The following is a 20485-nucleotide window of genomic DNA, read 5'->3' on the forward strand; positions in this document are numbered from 1 at the left end:
TGCGCTTTTTCATTCACAATGCAGTGAGCTGTTGCTTTTGTACCTGTGTGTCCATGCGCACGAGGACCAGAAGGTTCTAAATGCCTCTTTTTGTCGCGGTGTTTGCGTGTGTGTGTGTGTGTCTGCCTTTGTGGAAAGAGACCCAATTACAAACGTGTACAGTTTGTGTAGCATGCTTGAGTAAACGGGACCAAGATCAATGGAAATCCAACATGTGACAACACAGAAAAGATTGCTTGTGATAAGCAGCAAAGGAATGGAATCTTCTGCTTAAATCACTCGGCTACCTTGATCCGACTCACGGAACACTTCAGGGTCTTTATGTACTGTTTTATGGACGAGTCTCAAAGGAATTTAAGTTGCTTTAGTTTTTTTTTGTAATCCTTTTAAATTGGTAAAAATGTGCAAGTCTTGCTATAATTCATGCACTTTACTGTACTCTCACAGCTTCTAAAAACGTCGACTCAGAGAAAAATTGAAGGAATTTGGAATTATATAGTGTAACATTTGATATATTTTTATTAAGTTTGCAAAATAATTTGGGGTGGAAATGAGCATTATGCCCAAATAGGATTTTGAACTGTCTGTTTTCTCATTAATAGGGGATGTAACGATACCCAAACATCACGATACAATATTATCACGATATTGTGGGGAGGTTGGCGATATAAAAAAAAGGTCACAGTACATGTATTGTAAAAAAAATGAGCTCATACAAAAAAAACGTGTGCTTTCGTACGTAACATCAATGCATACAGTATAAACAACCTTCAATCTCTTTTTTTTCTATTTTTTATTCCTCCCCTTTTTTTTCTGAGACCTTCAACCTTCATTCTCTAATAACACTTAATATTGAGGCATTTACTAATGCACACATTGAGTTCCTCCAAATATTGACTCGGTTCACAAGCATATTACGTTCCCCTTCATCTGACCATTAGCATGGATTTTAAACATAGAAGGGCCAAAACATGCCCTGTGAAAATTAAACTGCACTAAAAAACTAGCCACCAGAGGGTGCTAGAACTGCACAAATGGAAATCAAACGGACTTTTAACAGATGTGCTGCTTTTAATATTGTGACATGACGATATTGCCGTTATCGTTACTTCCGTATTCACTAATATTTAAATATGCAAAGTTTTAGGCACTGAATTCAAATCTGAGCCTTTAGCAAGCCTTTTGCCTTTTATCGGCTATTGCATCCAATTCACAAAGGGCATAGATGTCAAAACAAAACAGGTCAAAGATGATTTTTTACGAAATGTATGCATAAAACAGTAGGGCGTATTTGATTTTGATGGAAGGGCACCTTTAAAGAAAATACAACATTCAAGCTTGTAGCTTGTAACCGTTAAATCCATCGGAACTGCACATTACCAGTGATTCTGTCACGTACCACTAGAGGGAGCCTGTGTTCCCCGAGTGGAAATATTACCACACTTTGAGAATCGCTGCTAATCTCGACAGAAGGTAGTACAAATACAAACAAAACACAACAAACATACCCACACTGGGTAAAAAATCAATCAATAAAAAAGACAGGGTAGGCTATAGGTAACATTTATTCAGTTTGCCATGATAGCTTGCTACATAGCTGATCACTAATAATATACCGAAGACTAATACAAGGCTAAAACTTTAGATGATTAAAGATGATGTTGCTTTATCATTGTTTTAGCTATTGTATTTGATATCGTACAGAACAAAAATAGATGTGTACTGTATACCCTATTTTCTCTTTTTAACATCGATAAGCAATTGATGTATTTGCACTTCTCATTGAAGTATCTTTCAGTCAAGTTTTTTTTACATACACAAAAAAACCCCCAGTGTTACATTGCTTGATTACTAGAGTGTGCTCTGATGATTGAGCTTTTTGAGCGAGTGTAGTTGATTCAAAGTCATTAGCTGACATTTAATTTGAGGGCCTAGGCATCTTAGCTGAATTTATCCACCCCCTCTCAGTTATCTCAACTTTGCTCATTTTTCCCTCTTCTGTGCAAGGCCATTTTCAAGTGGCACTTGTTTCATCTACACTGTATGTGCTCTTTAAACGCGGCAGGTTTCCATGGGAACTGCAGCTTGTCATCTTCGACAACACAAGAGTTGATCGTTCTTAGTTCGTAGTGGGGAAAAAAAGCTCATTTGCCATGAGTGCTCTGTGCTCCCCTAACAACTGTTAGTTGCGTGCAGCAATTCCAAAATGTGTTTAACCACATAATTACATTATGCTCATTGTGCACAGTAATAGAAAAGGAACTCTGAATATGCTATTCGCATATAAGCGGAAATGGGGGAAATTAATGAGCTTGTTCTGTTATGTCGCCCGTTTTCGAGGCTGATTCCCACACCAAGTTCAATTTTGTATGGAACTCCCCCAGGGTACGTCCACACTTGACCAGCTGTCCACTGCCGCAATTGCAGCATGCTTTAACATGCCTACCTCCTAAACGTATATCCATTCATTGAAGTATAATATAGTGGAACCTCAATTTACGAACATTCCATGTTTACAATTCAGGTTACGCACAACATTTTTGTAGAAAAATGACCTCTATTTACCCGCTATTTTTGGTATATGAACAATCTTGGTATCCTACAATAATAAGTCTGATATTGTTTGTTATAATCAATATAAAAATTTTTTTTTTAAATATTACATTAAAAAAGGACCTTCAGAAAATTATTGCAAATTAAATCGCAATCACAATTTTAGGGGGGGGGGGGGGGGGGGGGGTCGCAATTAGCAAATTTTCCAAAACGTAATAACTTTTCTTTCTTCATCTCTTTTCATTTTTTCAGGGGAAGACAAAACTAGCACAATTGCTGGTGTGCTTGTATCTGTGAGCCTCTGACCCATTTAGGACCATGTGTTGGGTATGTCCTACTTTTCTGCTTATCTCTGCAACCTCATCTTGCAAGTGACAGCTTGTGTGACATAATATGATGCATATCAACTGTACTGTATTATAGAATGGGACATTATGTGTATTGCATACAGTATGTACTTGGGCTTATTTTTTTCCAGTCATTCAGGACGATTACAATTTTAATCTAATAAACCCAACAAACCTTTATTTAAAGGTTTGATTTATTCAAAAATAATTCCTGTGCAAAATGTTCAGACAATAAAGTATAGTGATTATAAATCAGTTTTAACATAAACTTAACATTCATAGTTTGCGTTTGAATGCCACAATTAAGTAGTTGGTAGCTATTGTAAACATGTCTTGTAAACCACCCATCCAGACATTTTCTGAGTTTTTTTTTTTGTTTTGCTTTAAAGCAGAAGCCTTAACATTTTGTGCTAACATTAGTCAGGTTTCCATTCAACTGTTTCAAAAAATTTAAGCAAATTTACTGAAAATGCGCAAAACTGACATGCGACTTATGCCCATTTCCATCTGTTCCTCTTTTGCGAATATTGAGAGGGGACTCCACCGCTGTAGGTGGCAGTATACACCGTAGAGATGTGATCCAGCAGTAATTTTAAAGAAGGAGAACAGGAAGCGACTGCGCTGTGTGATGACGTCATATGAGTTTGCTTTTGTAATTCTTGATAAACCGTAGCGTTTCTTTGCTAAAATCTAAAATAGTGTTAATCTTCGCTTCTTTAATTAATTCCCAAAAATATTCAGTTTCGTCGTCCCTTTAAACATACCTTACTTTACGTGTAATGTAATATCCGGTCAAAACGTGCGAAGTTTATCCGGGCTTGCCAGCGGTTATTCGCAAAACCTGTTTCCATCAATTTTCCTTTTTTCGATACGCTTCCAAATCCACCTCCACTAAGCGTAAAAACTTTCTTGCGAATTTTGGGCCCTTTTTTGAATTTCTAGCGTTTAAATTCAGTTTTATTTTCTCATTTCTTGAAAGTTTGAATAAAAATGGGTGGACGGAAACCCAAATACTGACTGGCATTTCAAACTGTTCATTATTCCCTCCACCTTGACTTACTTCTATCTAAGAAAAAAAAAGAAAAGAAAATGAGAATGATGCTTCCACCACCATTCTTCAGGTTAGGGTTAAGGTTAGGGTTCATGTGGTGATGAGTTGTATTTGCAGCAAACCTATCGCCAAATTGTTTATCCGTGATTGTTTGATTGATTGATTGAAGGTGGAGTAAATTATGAACAGTTCAAAATAGCGGCACTAAAACTTCAGGCTTCAACTAGAAAAGCAAAAAATAAAATGTCAGGAAAAGCCTACTTTTGGCAGGTGTGCGCTGACTCTCACTAACATGAGTCTGATGTGAGTGGTTACCATAATTGCAAAAACAGTCACATTCCAGTTACAATACCGTGTGCACACTTGTGCAAACACACTATTTTAGTTATTTATATTTATTTCCCCTCTTTAAATTGAGTTGTACAGGTTAAACTAAACCACATTGTTGGTCCAGAAAGTTTTGCGATATCTTGCTCTGATTTTTTTTATATCGCAAAAACCTGGCATTTTCGATCTGCTGTATTATCTGACAGTGGCGGTCTTACGAAGCACTAATGCGCAGGCCAAGGGTGTCTTCCATTTTTGCCACAGTCTCCTACACACCTCTTACTCTCCTCGTCTTGCTCTCATTTTGTACCTCGCTCCTTGGCGCACACGCTGACCGTTTCATGTGCTCCCGCTGTCACATTTTCTTATTCCCATTTCCCGCCCTCTGTTTTTTTTCCCTCTTCCTCTCCGCCTCTCCGCTCCCACACATGCATGCAGATGCGCACACACTTTCTCTCCATCCCCCTCTCTTTTCTCCCTCTCCATCCTCTCGCATTCACCAGCAACGACACCCGGCAGCCTCTCTCTCGCTGAGCCTGTGGATTCCCCCCCCCGCCCCCGCACTTGACTAATTAGCCTTGAAGTGCTGTTGAAAGATCATCGTGTTCATCTCGACGACCTAGCACCAGACGTATACGTTGGCTGGGAAGGCTGCAGGGTACCGGGCACTGTTCTCACTGAGCCTCTCTTGACTTTTCAGCGATCAAGTGGCGGAAGTGAGAAGAAGGTTGCGCTTTGAGACGCGACCACAGAATGGACTGCCGGAGCAAATCTTGCTAAAGAGGAAGACGCCAAGGAAGCCCTTGTGACAGCTGGAAACAGCCAGAGGTTTAAGGTGAGTCGAACCGTCGGGTTATGTGGCACCACTTGTTGGATTGACACCCAAGTTGACATGTATTTTTCATGACTTCTATTTGTTTGCCATTGTTTTATGTTAAGTCTATCAGACAAATACAATAGTGTGATGTACGTTCTGGAAGAGCGCGGGCATGTGCGCTTGCATGTGTGCGCACCAGCGAGATAGAGAACTGGTTCCTTTGTGCCCAAGGGAAGCCGATGGAAGCGCATCAATGTGAAAGACACGGACAGCAGCACCAGAGACAATCAGTCACGCCAGCTTTATGCCTGATGGCATCTCTTGCTTGAGATGATGGGCACATAAAAAAGCCATATAGGGCATTTGTAGCACAACTTCACGAGCGCGCGTGTCAATCCACATTTATGGTGCATTTGGTTTGACAAAATCTTTAGAACAACTGTCAGTTTTTGCACAGTGCAAAGCACAATTAAGTATGCTGTTTTTCTTCAGATTACTCTTGAGTACTACCAGGCGTCGAAGGTATTTATTAAGAGAGAGACTTTTCTTGTGATTTTATATTATATTATACATATATAGCCAGTCACATTGTATGCACACATTTAGATAATAAATACAAAGTTAATTAGTGCTGTCACTATCGTGTCATTTTAGAATCGATTAATCTATCGATTATTCAATCAATTAATCAGATAAATTTAAATTTAGTATTAAAGTGTATTGCAAAAGTATATATATATATATTTTTTAATACCTGTTTGCTTTTTCAATGATTGGTGGTTATTTCGTACTTCATATTTATATAGTGGAAAAAAAAATTGGGATTGATGTTGTACTGTGTTACCGGTTCGGTCACTGGAGTAAAAACTGATGTTTGAAAATGTCTTTTTTTGATTAAATACAGAAGATAATCAGTCTTCTTTCATGAAGAACTACAGGAATTATTGTTGATATGCTGAAATCAGAGGATTTGCACAATTTTAAATAAAATGGCTCAAAACGATTACTTGATTATTAAAATAGTTGTTGAATAATTTCATAATTGGTTACTTGTCGATTAATCTATTGATTTTGACAGCTCTTAAGTTAATTAAATAAATCCACCTTAAAAGTATTCTCTCCAACTCGGACTCATATTTGCAACAGATGGTGGTATCACGTTATAGAAAAGGTAATTACTGTACTGTGATGCCATCTTCATCGACCACCTTTTAATTTGGAAATTAATTGGGGCCATTACTACCCGAGGCTACTATTTGAGGAAATATAATTACCTCAGATTCCAACTGGCAATCAACCCCCCTTATTGTAATTCTCATTAGGAGGGTATTTATTGCAGGTCAAATTGCAATATGTCGTTTTGTTTCACGGTTGTTCCTGTAAAGTGGCAAGCAAGTGTAATCTCCACATACTGTATTATCATTGCAAGTTCTTACCTCATAGGTTCAGCGAATGCTATTAAACTCGTTAAAAACTTAATGAGCTGAGCCTCAGCTAATAGTGAATAGTCACAGGCATAATAATGAATTAGTGTCCCCCATGAGGCAGACAAAAATACAAGAGAAAGGGGGCCGTACGAGTATGAGATCAGATAGCATGAATAATGATCTCATAACTATTGTCTTTCCTGTGAGTACAGTATACACAATGTTGTTTGTGTGTGCACAGAGCATAATTATAAACCCTGCTACTTTGCAAAGGTGAACGCTGGAAGACTGTGTGACCTCTTTACCAGCAGCTGCGAACGAGCTCTGTTCTGGTTCACATATCGAATGACAAACCATTCAGAGGCATTAACCCCGACATCAATTGGTTTCTATACCTGAAAGGAAGGTTCCCGGCTGGAACCATAAGATACCTGCTTCTTCCAATGTGAAATGTTACGCACCAGTAAGTGGTTCACCTCCCTTTGTGAAACAACCTTGATTCAATTGATTCTAAGCAAACCCTGTCACTAAGACTCATAGAATCCCTAATGTCTTGTCTTAATAAAACATTCAGTAAGTCTTTTACATCACACAAACGATGCCATCAAATGACAGGAAATGTACAGAGGACTTTTGTTGCTCAACAAGAGCAATCGGTGTGAATAGACCTTTTACAGTATCACCTGCAAAACCAATCAATGAACAGCTACACCTAGTGCATTGAAAGCTAAAAGGATTTTCCGATGCACTTCTCAGCTCAATTTGCCTCATTTTAGGGTGGTTGCTTTTTTTCCCCAACCTCAAAGATGATGCTGCAAGCTGCTAAATTAATTCAGCTTTCAACATACTGTATTAGTTGTCACGAGACAACCAAGAATAACAATGGAAGGAAACAAGGGTCTCAAGTTTTTATTCCTCAGTTGTTGGTCGATAACGAGTTAAATTTTAGTCAAGCAATGGCCAAAGGAAGAAAAAAAAAAATTTGACCAAGGCAGCAAAATGGAGACTGCCGAGTGCACTTTAATGTCCAAAGAAATGAAAGAGCAACAGTAAACAAACCTTAACATGTGTTTCTTAATTGTTTTCCTTTCTACCCATGTATCCTAATGTTAGAATGATGCGGCAGTGGTATTTTAGCTGAACCAGTAAAAGACCTGCAGCACACCAACCATTGGCTCACTATGCATAGGTGGCAAATCCATGTCCAGAAAGTAAAAACTCTGCCACGGTTTGGCTTTTGCCCCTGGTTGGTGCTAGCTAGCAGTTAGCTAGCTAGCTAGCTCCCTAACAGGTAAACGAGCACCATGGGAGCTAGCACGGCAACTGAAACAATTAGCGATAAGGGCTAAAGCCAAACTGTGGCAGGGTTTTTACTTTCTGGACCTGGATTTGCCACCTTTGTGACTCAGTATACTAGGAACCACGAATAGAAGTAGTTCATTTTTGCCAATACAACAGTGTATGGTGATTAAACCTGGGATTAGATTCCTACCACAATGGAAATTGGATATTTTTCCAAAAACAGGAACCCACAAACTACACTTGGTGATATACACAAGTCTACTAAAAATAGGAATTAACTGAGTCAAACCAAGGAACTTAAAAGTCAACCTTCATACACTGCTATCTTGGGTGTTCAGGTGCTCTGTGCTTTGTAATCCTCTTTTCTCAACGGGAACGACCATCGATTAGGGTGAAGACTGACAAGGCAGAAGAGGTAATATCCTCTCAAGTTGTGATCATGGAGATAAGCAAATGCACTTACGATGTGAAAGGCAAAAAATTATCTTGAATATTGAAATTTTGCTGGTGGCCTTTTGATAAAAATATGATTTAAAGTTCTATGATCTTAGAGATGTGAACATTGTGCCATCTGATTGCAGCCGAATCACTTTTTTAAAAGTTGAGTTCCTTTTCATGTGAGAAACTCCTCCATTTTTCAAAGATGGCCTTCCGCTTGTTACGTCCTATTCGTTCTTTTGTTCCACTTAGGGGTACCTCTTGGAAGTGGCACAGTTTTCCATCAACTTGCCGTTTTATCTTGCTATTATTTTCCCGCTGCTGGGCCTGCGAGCGTTCACTCTCTCTCTTTCTTCCAATGTCTGCATCACGACTTTTTGTCTCTCTTATCTCTTTCTACCAGGCTTTTGTTTTTGATCACTTCTGTTCACTATTACCTCTGCTTTGCCCCAATATAGTTGGTGGATGTGTATGCGTACTATACATGCGTATGGGGGGTGCGACTTGAAAATATACCGAACACCTAATTAGGTGTATTATAGACATGAAAAATAGCATTGTTTAATGTGTTTAATGGGCTAACACCAGTTTGAGAGTAGAAGCCTTGAATCGATCTAATGAGTCATGAAATTATAGATTACCAATGTATTTCTTTATCCATCCATCCATCCATGCATCCATCATCTACCGCTTATCCGGGGTTGGGTCGCAGGGGCAGCAGCTATAGCAGGGAAGCCTAGACTTCCCTCTCCCCAGCCCCTTCAACCAGCTCCTCCGACGGGATCGCAAGGCGTTCCCAGGCCAGAGATATAGTCTCTCTAGCGTGTCCTAGGTCGTCCTCGGGGCCTCTGGCCGGTGGGACATGCCTGGAACATGCATCCCAACCAGATGCCCCAGCCACTTCAACTGGTTCCTCTCAACGTGGAGGAGTAGTGGCTCGACACTGAGTCCCTCCCGGATGACCGAGCGTCTCACCCTATTTCTAAGGGAGAACCCGGACACGCTGCGGAGATGCAATGTTGAGGCCACCAAACCGGACCCCCTCAACACCTCGGCTGTGCCTAGAAATTATCAACAGAATCGGTGACAAAGAGCAACCTGGAAACACTGGAAACAAATTCGACTTACTGCCGGCAATGCGGACCAAACTCTAACATCGGTCGTACAGGAACCAAACAGCCCGTATCAGGGGGCTCGGTACCCCATACTCCAGCAGCCCCGCAGGACACCCCGAGGGACACGGAGAAACGCCTTCTCCAAGTCCACAACGAGACGAAAACCACACTGCTCCTCCTGAATCCGAGATTCGACTTCCCGACGGGCCCTCCTCTCCAGCACCCCTGAATAGACCTTACCAGGGAGGCTGAAGAATGTGATCCTTCTATAGTTCGTTCTTAAAAAGAGGGACCACCACGCCGGTCTGCCAATACAGAGGCACTGTCCCCGATGTCCACACGATGTTGCAGAGGCGTGTCAACCACGACAGCCCCACAACATCCAGAGCCTTTAGGAACCCCGGGGCCTTTTCACCGAGGAGCTTTCCAACCACCTCAGTGACTTTGACCCCAGATTTCGACTTCTGTATTTCTTTATACATCCGAATTTTCCCTTGTCTTTGAGTAAAGTGTGTACGAGGGATAGACCGATATTTAATCGCAGCCGATATTGGGTATTTTGACGAATATCGTTATCGGCCTTTTTTCAAAATCTGATGGCCGATAAAAGGTCTAAAACTAAATGTAAAACCATTTTAATCCCAGGGAAAATGTATTTACATTTTCAGTTAACTTTATAAGAGATGCTGCTGACTCTAGGAACCTTCTAAACCTTTTGTTTTTGTTTGACATTAATACAAAGAAATGTGAATGTTTAAGATTCCAGGATTTTTTTTAATTTTGGAAAAAACAGAGCTATGGTATTTACTTCTTTAAAGTTTCTAACTTTTTAAGACGTACTGATAACCTTGGGAGTTGAAAAAAAGAAGAAAAAAAATTATGCATATTGAGACTAAATTAAAAAAAAAAACATTCTGAAAAGTCTGAACATGCTTTAAGACATTACAACAAAGTCAAGATTGGCATTTGTATTTTAAAATTTTTTGACGTCAATATCCCCCCCCTTTTTTACTTAAAATGAGTATCGGCTTCAAATATCGGTTATCGGCTACTAATAATTGGCATCGGTATCGGCCCTGAAAAAAACATATTGGTCTATCTCTAGTGTGTTGGGTTCTTGATGATAACATGAATAACGATCATCAACATGCATGCAAAACACACAAAAATGCTTAAAAAAAAAAAAAAAGAAGCTGCCATGGATTGAAATAAATTTCATGCAAGCGTCCAACAATAACAAATGGCTATCAGCTGATTTACCATAAAGTTCAGACAGAACATGAACCACGACCCCCACCCCCCACCCCCCATCAGTAACCCCTGCGGCTTAAACAAGGATGTGATTTATTTGCGGATTTTCCCAATCCCAGGACCATTGTGTTCTCGTTTATTCTTAGCTTCTCTTTAACTCACCAAAATTGTGTTTACTGTTCATGAATCTTTCGAAGAGCTTCATGTTGGAGTGTTCACTCTTCACGCTTTTAAATCAAATCTGCACACATTAAAGCGTTCCGATTGGTAGCTATTCATATCTGCTCTGCTCAAGTGCACACCCATCATCATCGTCACTGAAAACAACATTTTGCTGTGCATTGTTGTGGCTTTTGTGTTACTTTTTGCTTTTTCCACTTGGGTTGATTTCCTACAGTTTGCGCTTTTTGTTTTCACTTGTTTCTGACCTACCTGAATACCTCAATTACTTTGAGAGACAGCTAAGAGTTCTCCAAATGAGAGCCTGTGTGTTCTTGCCTATCACCATAAACTGAATGGAAACTAGAAATTCGAAAAAGGGCCCCAAATTTGCAAAAAAGGTTTTTACGCTTAATGGGGATGGATTTTGAAGCGTATCGAAAAAAAGATAATTTTGGCTATGGAAACAGGTTTTGCAAATAAACGCTGACAAGACCGGATACACGTCGCACGTTTTGACCGGATATTACTTCACATGTACGTTTGTAATCATAAAGCAAAAGCGGATGATAAAGTAAAGTATGCGCATTTTCAGTAAATTCGCTAAAACATTTCGAAACAATTGGATGGGAAACCTCACTTATGTCTTGTGACTAGGGTGTAGTCCTATCACCCAAAAAAATGCTCAGATAGACTGCAGGTCCCCGTGATGTAGAAAAAGGATTGATAATTCTGATGATACCCATTTGGCACATTTCAATTAATTTGGAAAAACTCATTCTGAACTTTAAATAAACAAGGGTGCCAAAATTGCCAATTATTATGCCTAGAGCTGTGCAATTGTTGAGAAATCGAATAAACTCTATAATGTCCAAATTGCACCATTCTATTTGTGGCTTTAATTTGCGATTCTTGACCTTTACAGATGATTGACACACGGCTGGCGGCGCAGAGACGGGAGATGAAACTTCTCGGTGACAGCAGCTATCAAAAGACCAGCACCTACATTGTACCCTGCTTCCTCTTTGTAGAGGTGAGACACTGACACACTTTTGACACTGTTTACTCATTGACCAATATGATGGCACCTTTTTTGCAATGTTCTGTGCCGTATGTATGAGGAGCTCTGCAAAACAGTTCACACCTGTCTTCTTAAATTTAATTCCTGATAAGTTGCAAGAGCATGCCAGCTGGTCCTAATTAGGTATGCGTGATGTGGGAGGGGTGATACACCACGTTCTTCGCTGTGATGTTATTTAATGCTGTAAGATCACAGTGCTTAGAAAATGATGAGAAATCATAATGATGAGGGTATAATTGTAGCCGACATCTTATCCAATTTGAGAATAATATGAATGGTTTTGTTGAACCATGTCGGAACCAAATGTATCATGGAATGTCCATTGGATTTGTTGTAATTCAGTTAAGAAAAGATAAAAACACAAGGATGAATCTCAGATTTAAGAACTATGGCCCAACTCACTTCACATACAAATCTTTTGTTTGTCTTTAAAGTCGATTTTCATTTCTGTAGACCCAAATAGCTTAAGCCCTAAATGGATGGCAGCCTTACTACAAAGGTGTGATTCATTTACAGTTGGCTTTTTGGAAATAATGGAACATGGAGTGTTCCTGACACTTGAAATGATTAAAGCACACTCTAATTTTGAAAATGACTTACGAGAGCGTGTTTTTAATTGTGGATGAAATGAATCCAATAAATGGATCGAAGGCTGATTAAGATGTAGGCTACTGTAGACAATTGAAATTCATTAGCTTAACCTGTCACAAAATGTATGAACATCACTATTCATTGGCTGTTCGCTAGCGAATCTGTGCATGGGGCAAAAACAGTAAGCAATGGAAATAATTCTAATTTCGCTCATTTTGCATATTATGACCCTTCGCTTTTGGACGTAATTATAATGTATGTGTGCCTGTATAATGTATGTCTGTCAGGCTGAAATGATTATTTTCCACGCTACCTGCACAAGACGCCGTAATTGTCTGCGATGACGTAAGCATATTCTTATAATCACTTGAGCGAATATATTCACCTGCATTTGCATTGCCTCACACACTCGAACAACAGTTGGGTCAAAAATAACCCAGCTATGGGTCAAAAATGGACCGATCCTCCACTTGGGTCGATTTGACCCAACTTTGGCTACGTTCACACTGCAGCGTGTGATGCTCAATTTCAATTTTTGGTTAAATCCGATCTTTTTATGTACTGTTCACATTACAAAAAGAAATGCGACATCTAATGTGAACGCAACGCGCCCGTGATGCGACTGGCAGGCGCAAAGAGCGCACGTCGAGTGACGTACACCTAAAACAACGTCACAGAATTACCTCGACTCGTTTTCCCTCCAGCCAAGCCGCCGAGGCTAAGCGACCTTTATCAGTGCCTTATGGAAATTTAGCTGTGCCAACGCGCTCTACTGTTGGTGGGCCTTTCGCGGACGTGTTAGGAGTTGGATTCATGGGTCTTGCCTGCATAAATTATGCAAATTAGGATGTGCAAACACCCGCTCCCGATTGGTGGACTGTTTTCACGCTCGCGCATGCTTGTCTTTTGAAGTGCAATCGTTCAATTGTGCTGCCCAGTACGGATTCACACTTCTCGACACTAACCGCATTGACTTACATGTAATCGTGTCTTGACAGTAGTCAAATTCAAGGTCAGTCTGACCGTAAAATAACTGCATCTAAACTTTAAATAAAATATGATCACCTTTTGCAAGTTGCTAGATTTGATCGTCTCAAGCGCATAAGAAGAAAAGTGCATAGATGCGAGAATATGTTGAAAGCCACATTTGAGAGGGAATGCCCACATTTTAGAATTGAAGGTGCCTATATGACATAAGGCAATGGGAGATTCTGCTTCTGATCTTTTTACTCACAAGGGCATGGAAGATTAGGGCCCTTTAATTATTAGTAAGAAATGCGGGTGAATGAGGGAAAATATTTGTAGAACTACAACTCAATATATTTGATCTAAAAATGAGACAGATTTCAAAAGCTAACTCATCCACATCTGCATGAATGAATGAAATGAATCATTTGCATATCACTGTTCCCTTCATTTCGGCTCCTGTTTTTTTCCACTTGGTTTCTCATTTCTTTCTTTCATGGTTTCACATGCTTTTTAAGGCGGATTAAAAACAACAATGGGCATCAGCTGGGAAAGTGACAAAATTAGCTGGATTTTTATTCAGTCCACAGGCTCCCATAAAATGTGATTGATTTGATTAAATTAGCCAAGCTGGAAATGATCAGGGTAAGGCATTTTACAAGTTGGCACTGTTGCATCCAGTATTGGTTTTTTTTACTAGTCATTTTTACTTTTGCCCTAAATTTCTATTTGAAAAAAATTACTTTGTTTAGGAAATTGTAGAGGTCAGCTTTCTGTATGCAGCAGACAATTCGGCTTAATTGTCATACAAGTGTAAAAATCAATAAATAAATATAAAAAAAAAATTATTGTTGTATGACACTGCTTTGCAACAATAGTTCAACCCAAAAAGCCGAGGCAAAACGCAAATTTACTGGTTCCCAAAACAAAAAATGTAATTAAAGCCTGTACAGTGATAGCAAGGAATCTTGGCTGTCATGGCATTGGGTCGCTTTTCAGCTGGAAGCATCGCCATGGTAACTGATGCTGAACTCCTAACTTGTTCCAGAACGTTTCTATCTCTCTCTCTCTGTCTCTCTCTCTTTTCTTTTTTTAAGATAACAAAACCGAAGCTGTCCTAGTTGTTATGGATATTTGGCAGTAAGGATAGTGAGGAGGTGTCTGAAGAAGTTGTCAAGCATTCACTTTGATATGTTCCCAGACAAGCATCACAGATTCTCTGCAGAAAGGACTGCTTTGTGATTGCTCACCTTTATTTACCAGTAGATAAATTAAGTAAACATCCCAGCTTTCATTGTAAGCAGGGATGTTAACAATCCATATAGTGTATCTTTCAAGGCAGAGGAGGACTTTACATTATCACACAAATGCTATCTTTGGGCAATCTAGGGACATTTGTCAATTCATAATCACTTCCTTTATTAAGGGAAACCCCATCTGTGGCTGAATTACCTTGACTAATGTAATCCTCAACTCTTCCCACGACTTTCTTCCCCCATCTCCGCATCATCCTCAAATGACCTAATGGAGCGCTTGTGGTCTCAGTTGCATTCCCTAATTAATTGACCTAATTAGGAATGAAACCCAATTAGCCTGTGCCACTGCTAACACAATCCACGCCTGCAGGTCCTCCGAGCCACTGCAACAATCAGCTGGATGAGCTTTGTTCTCGACTTTGCGTCTTTGAATTGTGACCAACAAAGGAAAGTTAAATTATTTAAAGTTTACAGTTTAAGTTGAGTAGAAGAATTTGTTTTTTTGAAATAAATACTGCTAAATTTCCGAAAATTTTTTGGTCTTGGCCCATTTTGATTTGGTCAAGTAATTAGCAATCTACATTAGCAGCCCATGTAGTCTATGCTTCACTCCGTTTGAAAACAGGTAGTCAAAATCCATCCACATTTTGTGCCAATTAGCCTCTCGAGTGTCCTGGATGGCTTCGGGGAGGAGAGGCACGGTACATCCTGGACTGAAAAAAAAAAAACAGTAGTAACTGAAGATGGATTTGAAAAATCGATTAATTGATATCGAATCAAATTTCCCTTTTGGAGCACAATATCGATTCATAAAACATAAATTGATTATTTCAATGCATATTCTCCTCATAAATTCATGAAACTCGATCGAAAAATAGATTTTTTTTTAAAGGCCTAAATATTTTTTGTATGTACAAGTATATATTTTTTGTATCTTGCTGTTTTCTTAAAATGTACTGAAAAGTAATTCCTTACTTTTACAAAATAACTGACTTATTGCACTTTAAGACAATTTAGAATATTATATTAATATATTTACAATTATTGAATTACAATTATGTAAATAGTATTTCCATCACTTAAATGATTATAAGTTACACGCGTTACTTTCATGAACAAAAATAAACAAAATCATTTGAGCAGTTACTGCTTCCGCATAATATAATATGGAATTTAATATTTGTGGAGTTTTTAATCATGTCCTTGATATTTAAGAATTGATGTTCCATAAATATATGTATATTAATCGATATTGGATTGACACGAATTGAATCGGGGGGGGGGGGAATCTAAATTGAGTTGAAGTTAACTTTTGTGAATCGAAATTAGTATCAATACCCAGTCCTGTTTCATTGTATGATCTAATTTCTGCGTGTCTTCTTTGTGCTGCATCCATCGCATTAATAGCTTTTATCGTGCAACACAACACACCTTTGTTACAGCTGCACAAATATCCCACAATCCCCGCAGGTTCAGCCAGCATCTTAAACTTGCTTTTATTTCCCTCCTTGTTCTCTCACATTGGCCTATTCTTGACATCCTTTGGAGATCAAAAGGATTTTTTTTTTTTTAATGTAACCCTGCGATGATGCACCTCTCATCGCCCGTTATTCTCTCTGACAGCCTCTCAACCTCTCCCCAGTCAGTCGGTCTCTCCAGACAGATCCGAGATCCATCAAGTGTCATTGCTCTCCAGCACTCATTGCCTTGAGTAATAATGTATACCTATCGGGGCTCTCCATTAGCACCCGGCTTTTATTCTCTCTAAAAGTTGCGCCGTTGCAAAGACCTCGCTTCACCCTCACGCTTCCTTTCTTGCTGCATTTTATTTTCAATTTCTATCTTGTCTCTCGGCATGACATCCTGAGCTCTGTTGCAGGCCAGCAAACTGTCTTCCCTTCAAGCTTGCCATTATGCCCACCTCATGCCACATACAGCAGTTTGTTATGAGCATCTCTTTTTTTCGACCTGGAAGCACTCGGCTTTGGCCAACGCAATGAAAATGTGATGTATTTATTTTTTCATTTTGCCCCCTTGTTTCATGTTATTGAAGCAACATGCTGTAACATAGCTCCCCCCGCAGGGCGCTCACTCCTTTGTTGTTACATTACCATCTCATTACCTATTTCTGTTTCGCTTCCTATAGTGCATTGTTGCTGCTGACTGCGTCGCTTTTCACAAGTTTCTTACTGTGAATCTTTCTACAATCTGCTTTGTGCTGCTCTCTATTTCCTTATATCTATGTGGGTGAGGGCTTTGTTTCTCATCCCATCTTGTCTTAAGGCTGGTCTGCCACTATCTTAGATTGCACATTTTATCTCGTGCTCAGACTTTCCAAGTTTGAAGCCTCTTCTTTATTCTCACTGACTCGTCATTTTCTTTCCATTTGCTCATTCTTGTCGGAATGTGAGAGCCTTCCTTTTTCCTTTCCTTTAGCGCTCCCCAAAAGTATGAATATTTTCTGACATTATAAAAGCTCAAAAATCCTTTTCAAATCTGACGGACTCTTTATTGAATTTGATATCTTGCAATTAGAAGAGTGTAAACTTTAACCGACGAGTAGACGTTTAAAGCTTGAATTTGACTAACTGCTGTTTTTAGATTATTCTCTTCCTCTTCTTCTTGCTAATAGTTATGGTGGTAATTTTTTATGTTTTATCCGGCTGTTGGTTGTTAAAAGAGTTAGACTGCATGTTAATATCTTCAGTATTTATTATCGTACAAGAATATGTGCATATCTCTTTGATGCCTGTCAAATGAAAGGGAAGTGTCGAAAATTTGCACAAATTTAAAGACAAGACAAAGTTGAGTAAAAAAAAGAGCGCTGTTTTTGGCTTTTAGATGAGTTAAATGAATTTGATAAATACAATTTTGCATTGTATTGTTTTTACACTTAAAACATTTTCCAGTGCTTGGCAATGTTTTCTTGTAACTCGTAATTTTTCTTTAAAAAATGTATGAGTCTGTAGCAAATACAAAATTGAAAAGACTGTTTTTAATTGATGCATTTGATGATATTCTGCTAATTAAGGATTGCAATAAAATATTTAAAAAATTTATTCGACTGGATGTAGAGGTTTTCTTTTTAGCCTGCGTGGGAGAAAATAAAATAAAAATTACATTTAAGTGGACTGGATATAGCTAAGATTCCACATTTCATAACAGCAAAATGTCCACCTGGCAAAGTAAAAATAGTCTCCATATGTCTGCGTGTGTCTGAGATTATGAAAAAAGGTTGGTTGTGGCTGAAAGTGTAGTTAGTGGCGATTGCTCTAACCAAAATTTCCTTTAGCTAAACGAAAACAAAACAGAGGTTATTGTTTTCTGCAGTAAAGAAAAGAGGATTGCCGTTAGAAAACACCTTGAGTCACTGTCTTCAAAAACCAAAGACCAAGTTCGAAATCTTGGGGTGCTAATAGGCTCAGACCTGACTTTCAGCAATCATATCAAATCAATTACTAAGACAGTCTTTTATCAGCTGAAAAAACATATCCAGACTGAAGGACCAAGACCAAGAGAAGCCTATCCATGTTTTTATCTCCAGCAGACTCGATTCCTGTAACGGTTTTCTGACATCAGACAATTGCAGCTCATTCAGAACGCTGCAGCTCTGACCAAAACAAAGAGATCAGAACATACTACTCCAGTCCTTAAGGCTTTACTCTGGCTCCCTGTCAGCTGTAGAATAGATTAAAAAATTATGTTACTGGTCTATAAATCACTGAATGGTTTGCTTCATGAATATATTCAAGAAATGCTGATTGTATACAAACCCAGCAGGCCTCAGAGATCTACAGACTTGGGCCAATTAGTGGAACCCAGAATTCGAAGTAAACACGGTGAAGCTGCATTTAGCTGTTATGCTGCACACAAATAGAATACGCTGCCAACAGAGTGTAAATGATTTTAAAATGGTGCAGAAAAAGTTGCAGGCAGTTGTTTTGTGCTGAAAAAATTTAAATAAGAATACATTAAATCAACTTACCGGTACGTTTTAGTCAACTACGAAAATCTTCAGTTATTCAACGCATGACAAAAAACACAGTTGAAATTAATCCTAAAAAGGCGATTTCCTCATGTCCTTCAAATTTGTGTGTATACTTTTTTACTGACATCATCATCGGTGAGTCTTCAGCATGCAGACACAAGGTGTGCTGGTGTCTTGAGGATCTTACTCTATTACTGGAGTGAATTGAGCAGAGCACCAACTGCACCAATTATAAATAGCATCCTATTTATCTAGCTCAATCAGGCCCACAGCTCCCTACAACAAAACATCTTCCTTTCCTTTTGCATTCACGCGTTTCATCCTCATTCCTTGCCGGGACTGACTGTGCCTCCGTACATCTTTTACCTCCAGGCAACACTTTTGTTGAGAGTGTTTGCTCTTTTCCTCCCTAAAAAAATCGTTTGTTCCACGCTGCTTTACTCTTGCCAAACACCCCCCCAAACAATTTTAAACTTACAGTTTTTCCATGTGTGAACACCAGATATACTCACTAACGAAGCTCCTTCATTTAGTATACCGAACTAAATACAATTTATACCAATATGAAGGAGACGGAAGAGGCGTGTGTGGATGCTGCACACTTCAAATATATCCATAATTAATCTCCGGAGCTCGTTTTCCTGCTCATTTAATTAAAAATGTCTCACATTCTTTATGCTCCCCTTTCAATATGCACATTCACATGGAAGATAATATGAAAACTCTCCACGTGCACAAAGATACAGTCAGCGCTCATCCCCTTGTTATTCCCATGAATAGCACCTGCCTGACATTCTGCTGCTCTGGGATTTCTTGGATGTCGAGAGGATAGTGGAAACACTTGTTAGCTGCCAGCTTCCCACCTGTTACCACTTTAGATCGATGGGAGGGGGAGCCAGATCATATGTAGCGCCTTATCACCGTTGAATATGGAATGCAAGTTATAGGCTGTGCCACAATGACCTATTTATAGTATATGCTGTGAAATTAATTTGTTATTAGGCTACTATACTGTACATCAGATTAATAAATGAATATCTGTGCTGTATGCTTTGAACAAGGTGAACTCATGATTGCATTGTGAGTTATTTCCGGGTTGTTCATTTGGTTTGTTCTATGTTCTTGCCCTGCGATTGAATGGCGACCAGTCCAGAGTGTACCCTAATTAGGACCAACAGTAGCCTATGGATGGATGGATATATTTTCACTTCAATTCTGTCCTGTTAATTTTATTAATGAATTATTAAGTATAAGTGCGTAGGGAAAAATGTGCCTCTTAACTCATTTGCTCCCAAAAACGTATGAATATGCTCTATTTTCAATGTCCCAAAGACATATTTATATGTTTTTATGTATTTTTGTTTATGCTAGAGCAAACACAAGGCAGAGACTATAATCTTTATTTTGGTAGGTTCCCTGTTTTTATAGCAACACAATATTCTGTGGGCCTTGCAAAATCAGTCAAAATCCAGTAAAACAGCCAGGAGCGAAGGGGGCTGCTTCAGTGAAAATGGCTGGGAGGGATTTAGTTAAGTTGCGTGAAAAACATCTTAACTCATTTGCTCCCCAAAACGTATAAATATGTTCTAAGTTTCCCAAAGACATATATATATATATATATATATATATATATATACACACGTTTTTTAATGCTTTTTTATGCTAGAGCATACAGAAGGCTTTGATGCAGCCTCTCAACTCCAAAGAACGGTTGAAGAAATGGTAGTTATTACACAAACGTCCAGCAGGTGGCAGCAGAGTATAAGAGATCAACCAGGGGCCATGTTGAAAAAAAGCTTATTTACTCACAGTTCTG

The 20485-nt window shown here is 39.0% G+C and overlaps 1 protein-coding gene across 5 annotated transcripts in view; it reads left to right on the forward strand.

Annotated features, from left to right (window-relative positions):
• Positions 1-20485, forward strand: part of plppr2b (phospholipid phosphatase related 2b) — a 93476-nt gene that overhangs the window by 40352 nt on the left and 32639 nt on the right. For 2 of the 5 annotated variants that reach the window (XM_086082130.1, XM_086082129.1), the window contains exons 2-4: positions 2806-2880; positions 4979-5113; positions 11713-11820. In XM_086082130.1, coding sequence (XP_085938256.1) covers positions 11713-11820 — 108 coding nt within the window. In that variant the 5' untranslated portion in view covers positions 2806-2880; positions 4979-5113. Of the gene's footprint in view, positions 1-2805; positions 2881-4610; positions 5114-11712; positions 11821-20485 lie in introns of those variants that run through there. The other 3 variants (XM_086082128.1, XM_086082131.1, XM_086082132.1) reach the window with 3 other exon arrangements.

This window comes from Leptonotus elevatus, chromosome 8 (genome assembly GCF_054856555.1).
Source record: "Leptonotus elevatus isolate MCC_2025b chromosome 8, RoL_Lele_1.0, whole genome shotgun sequence".
Taxonomy (NCBI): Eukaryota; Metazoa; Chordata; class Actinopteri; order Syngnathiformes; family Syngnathidae; genus Leptonotus; species Leptonotus elevatus.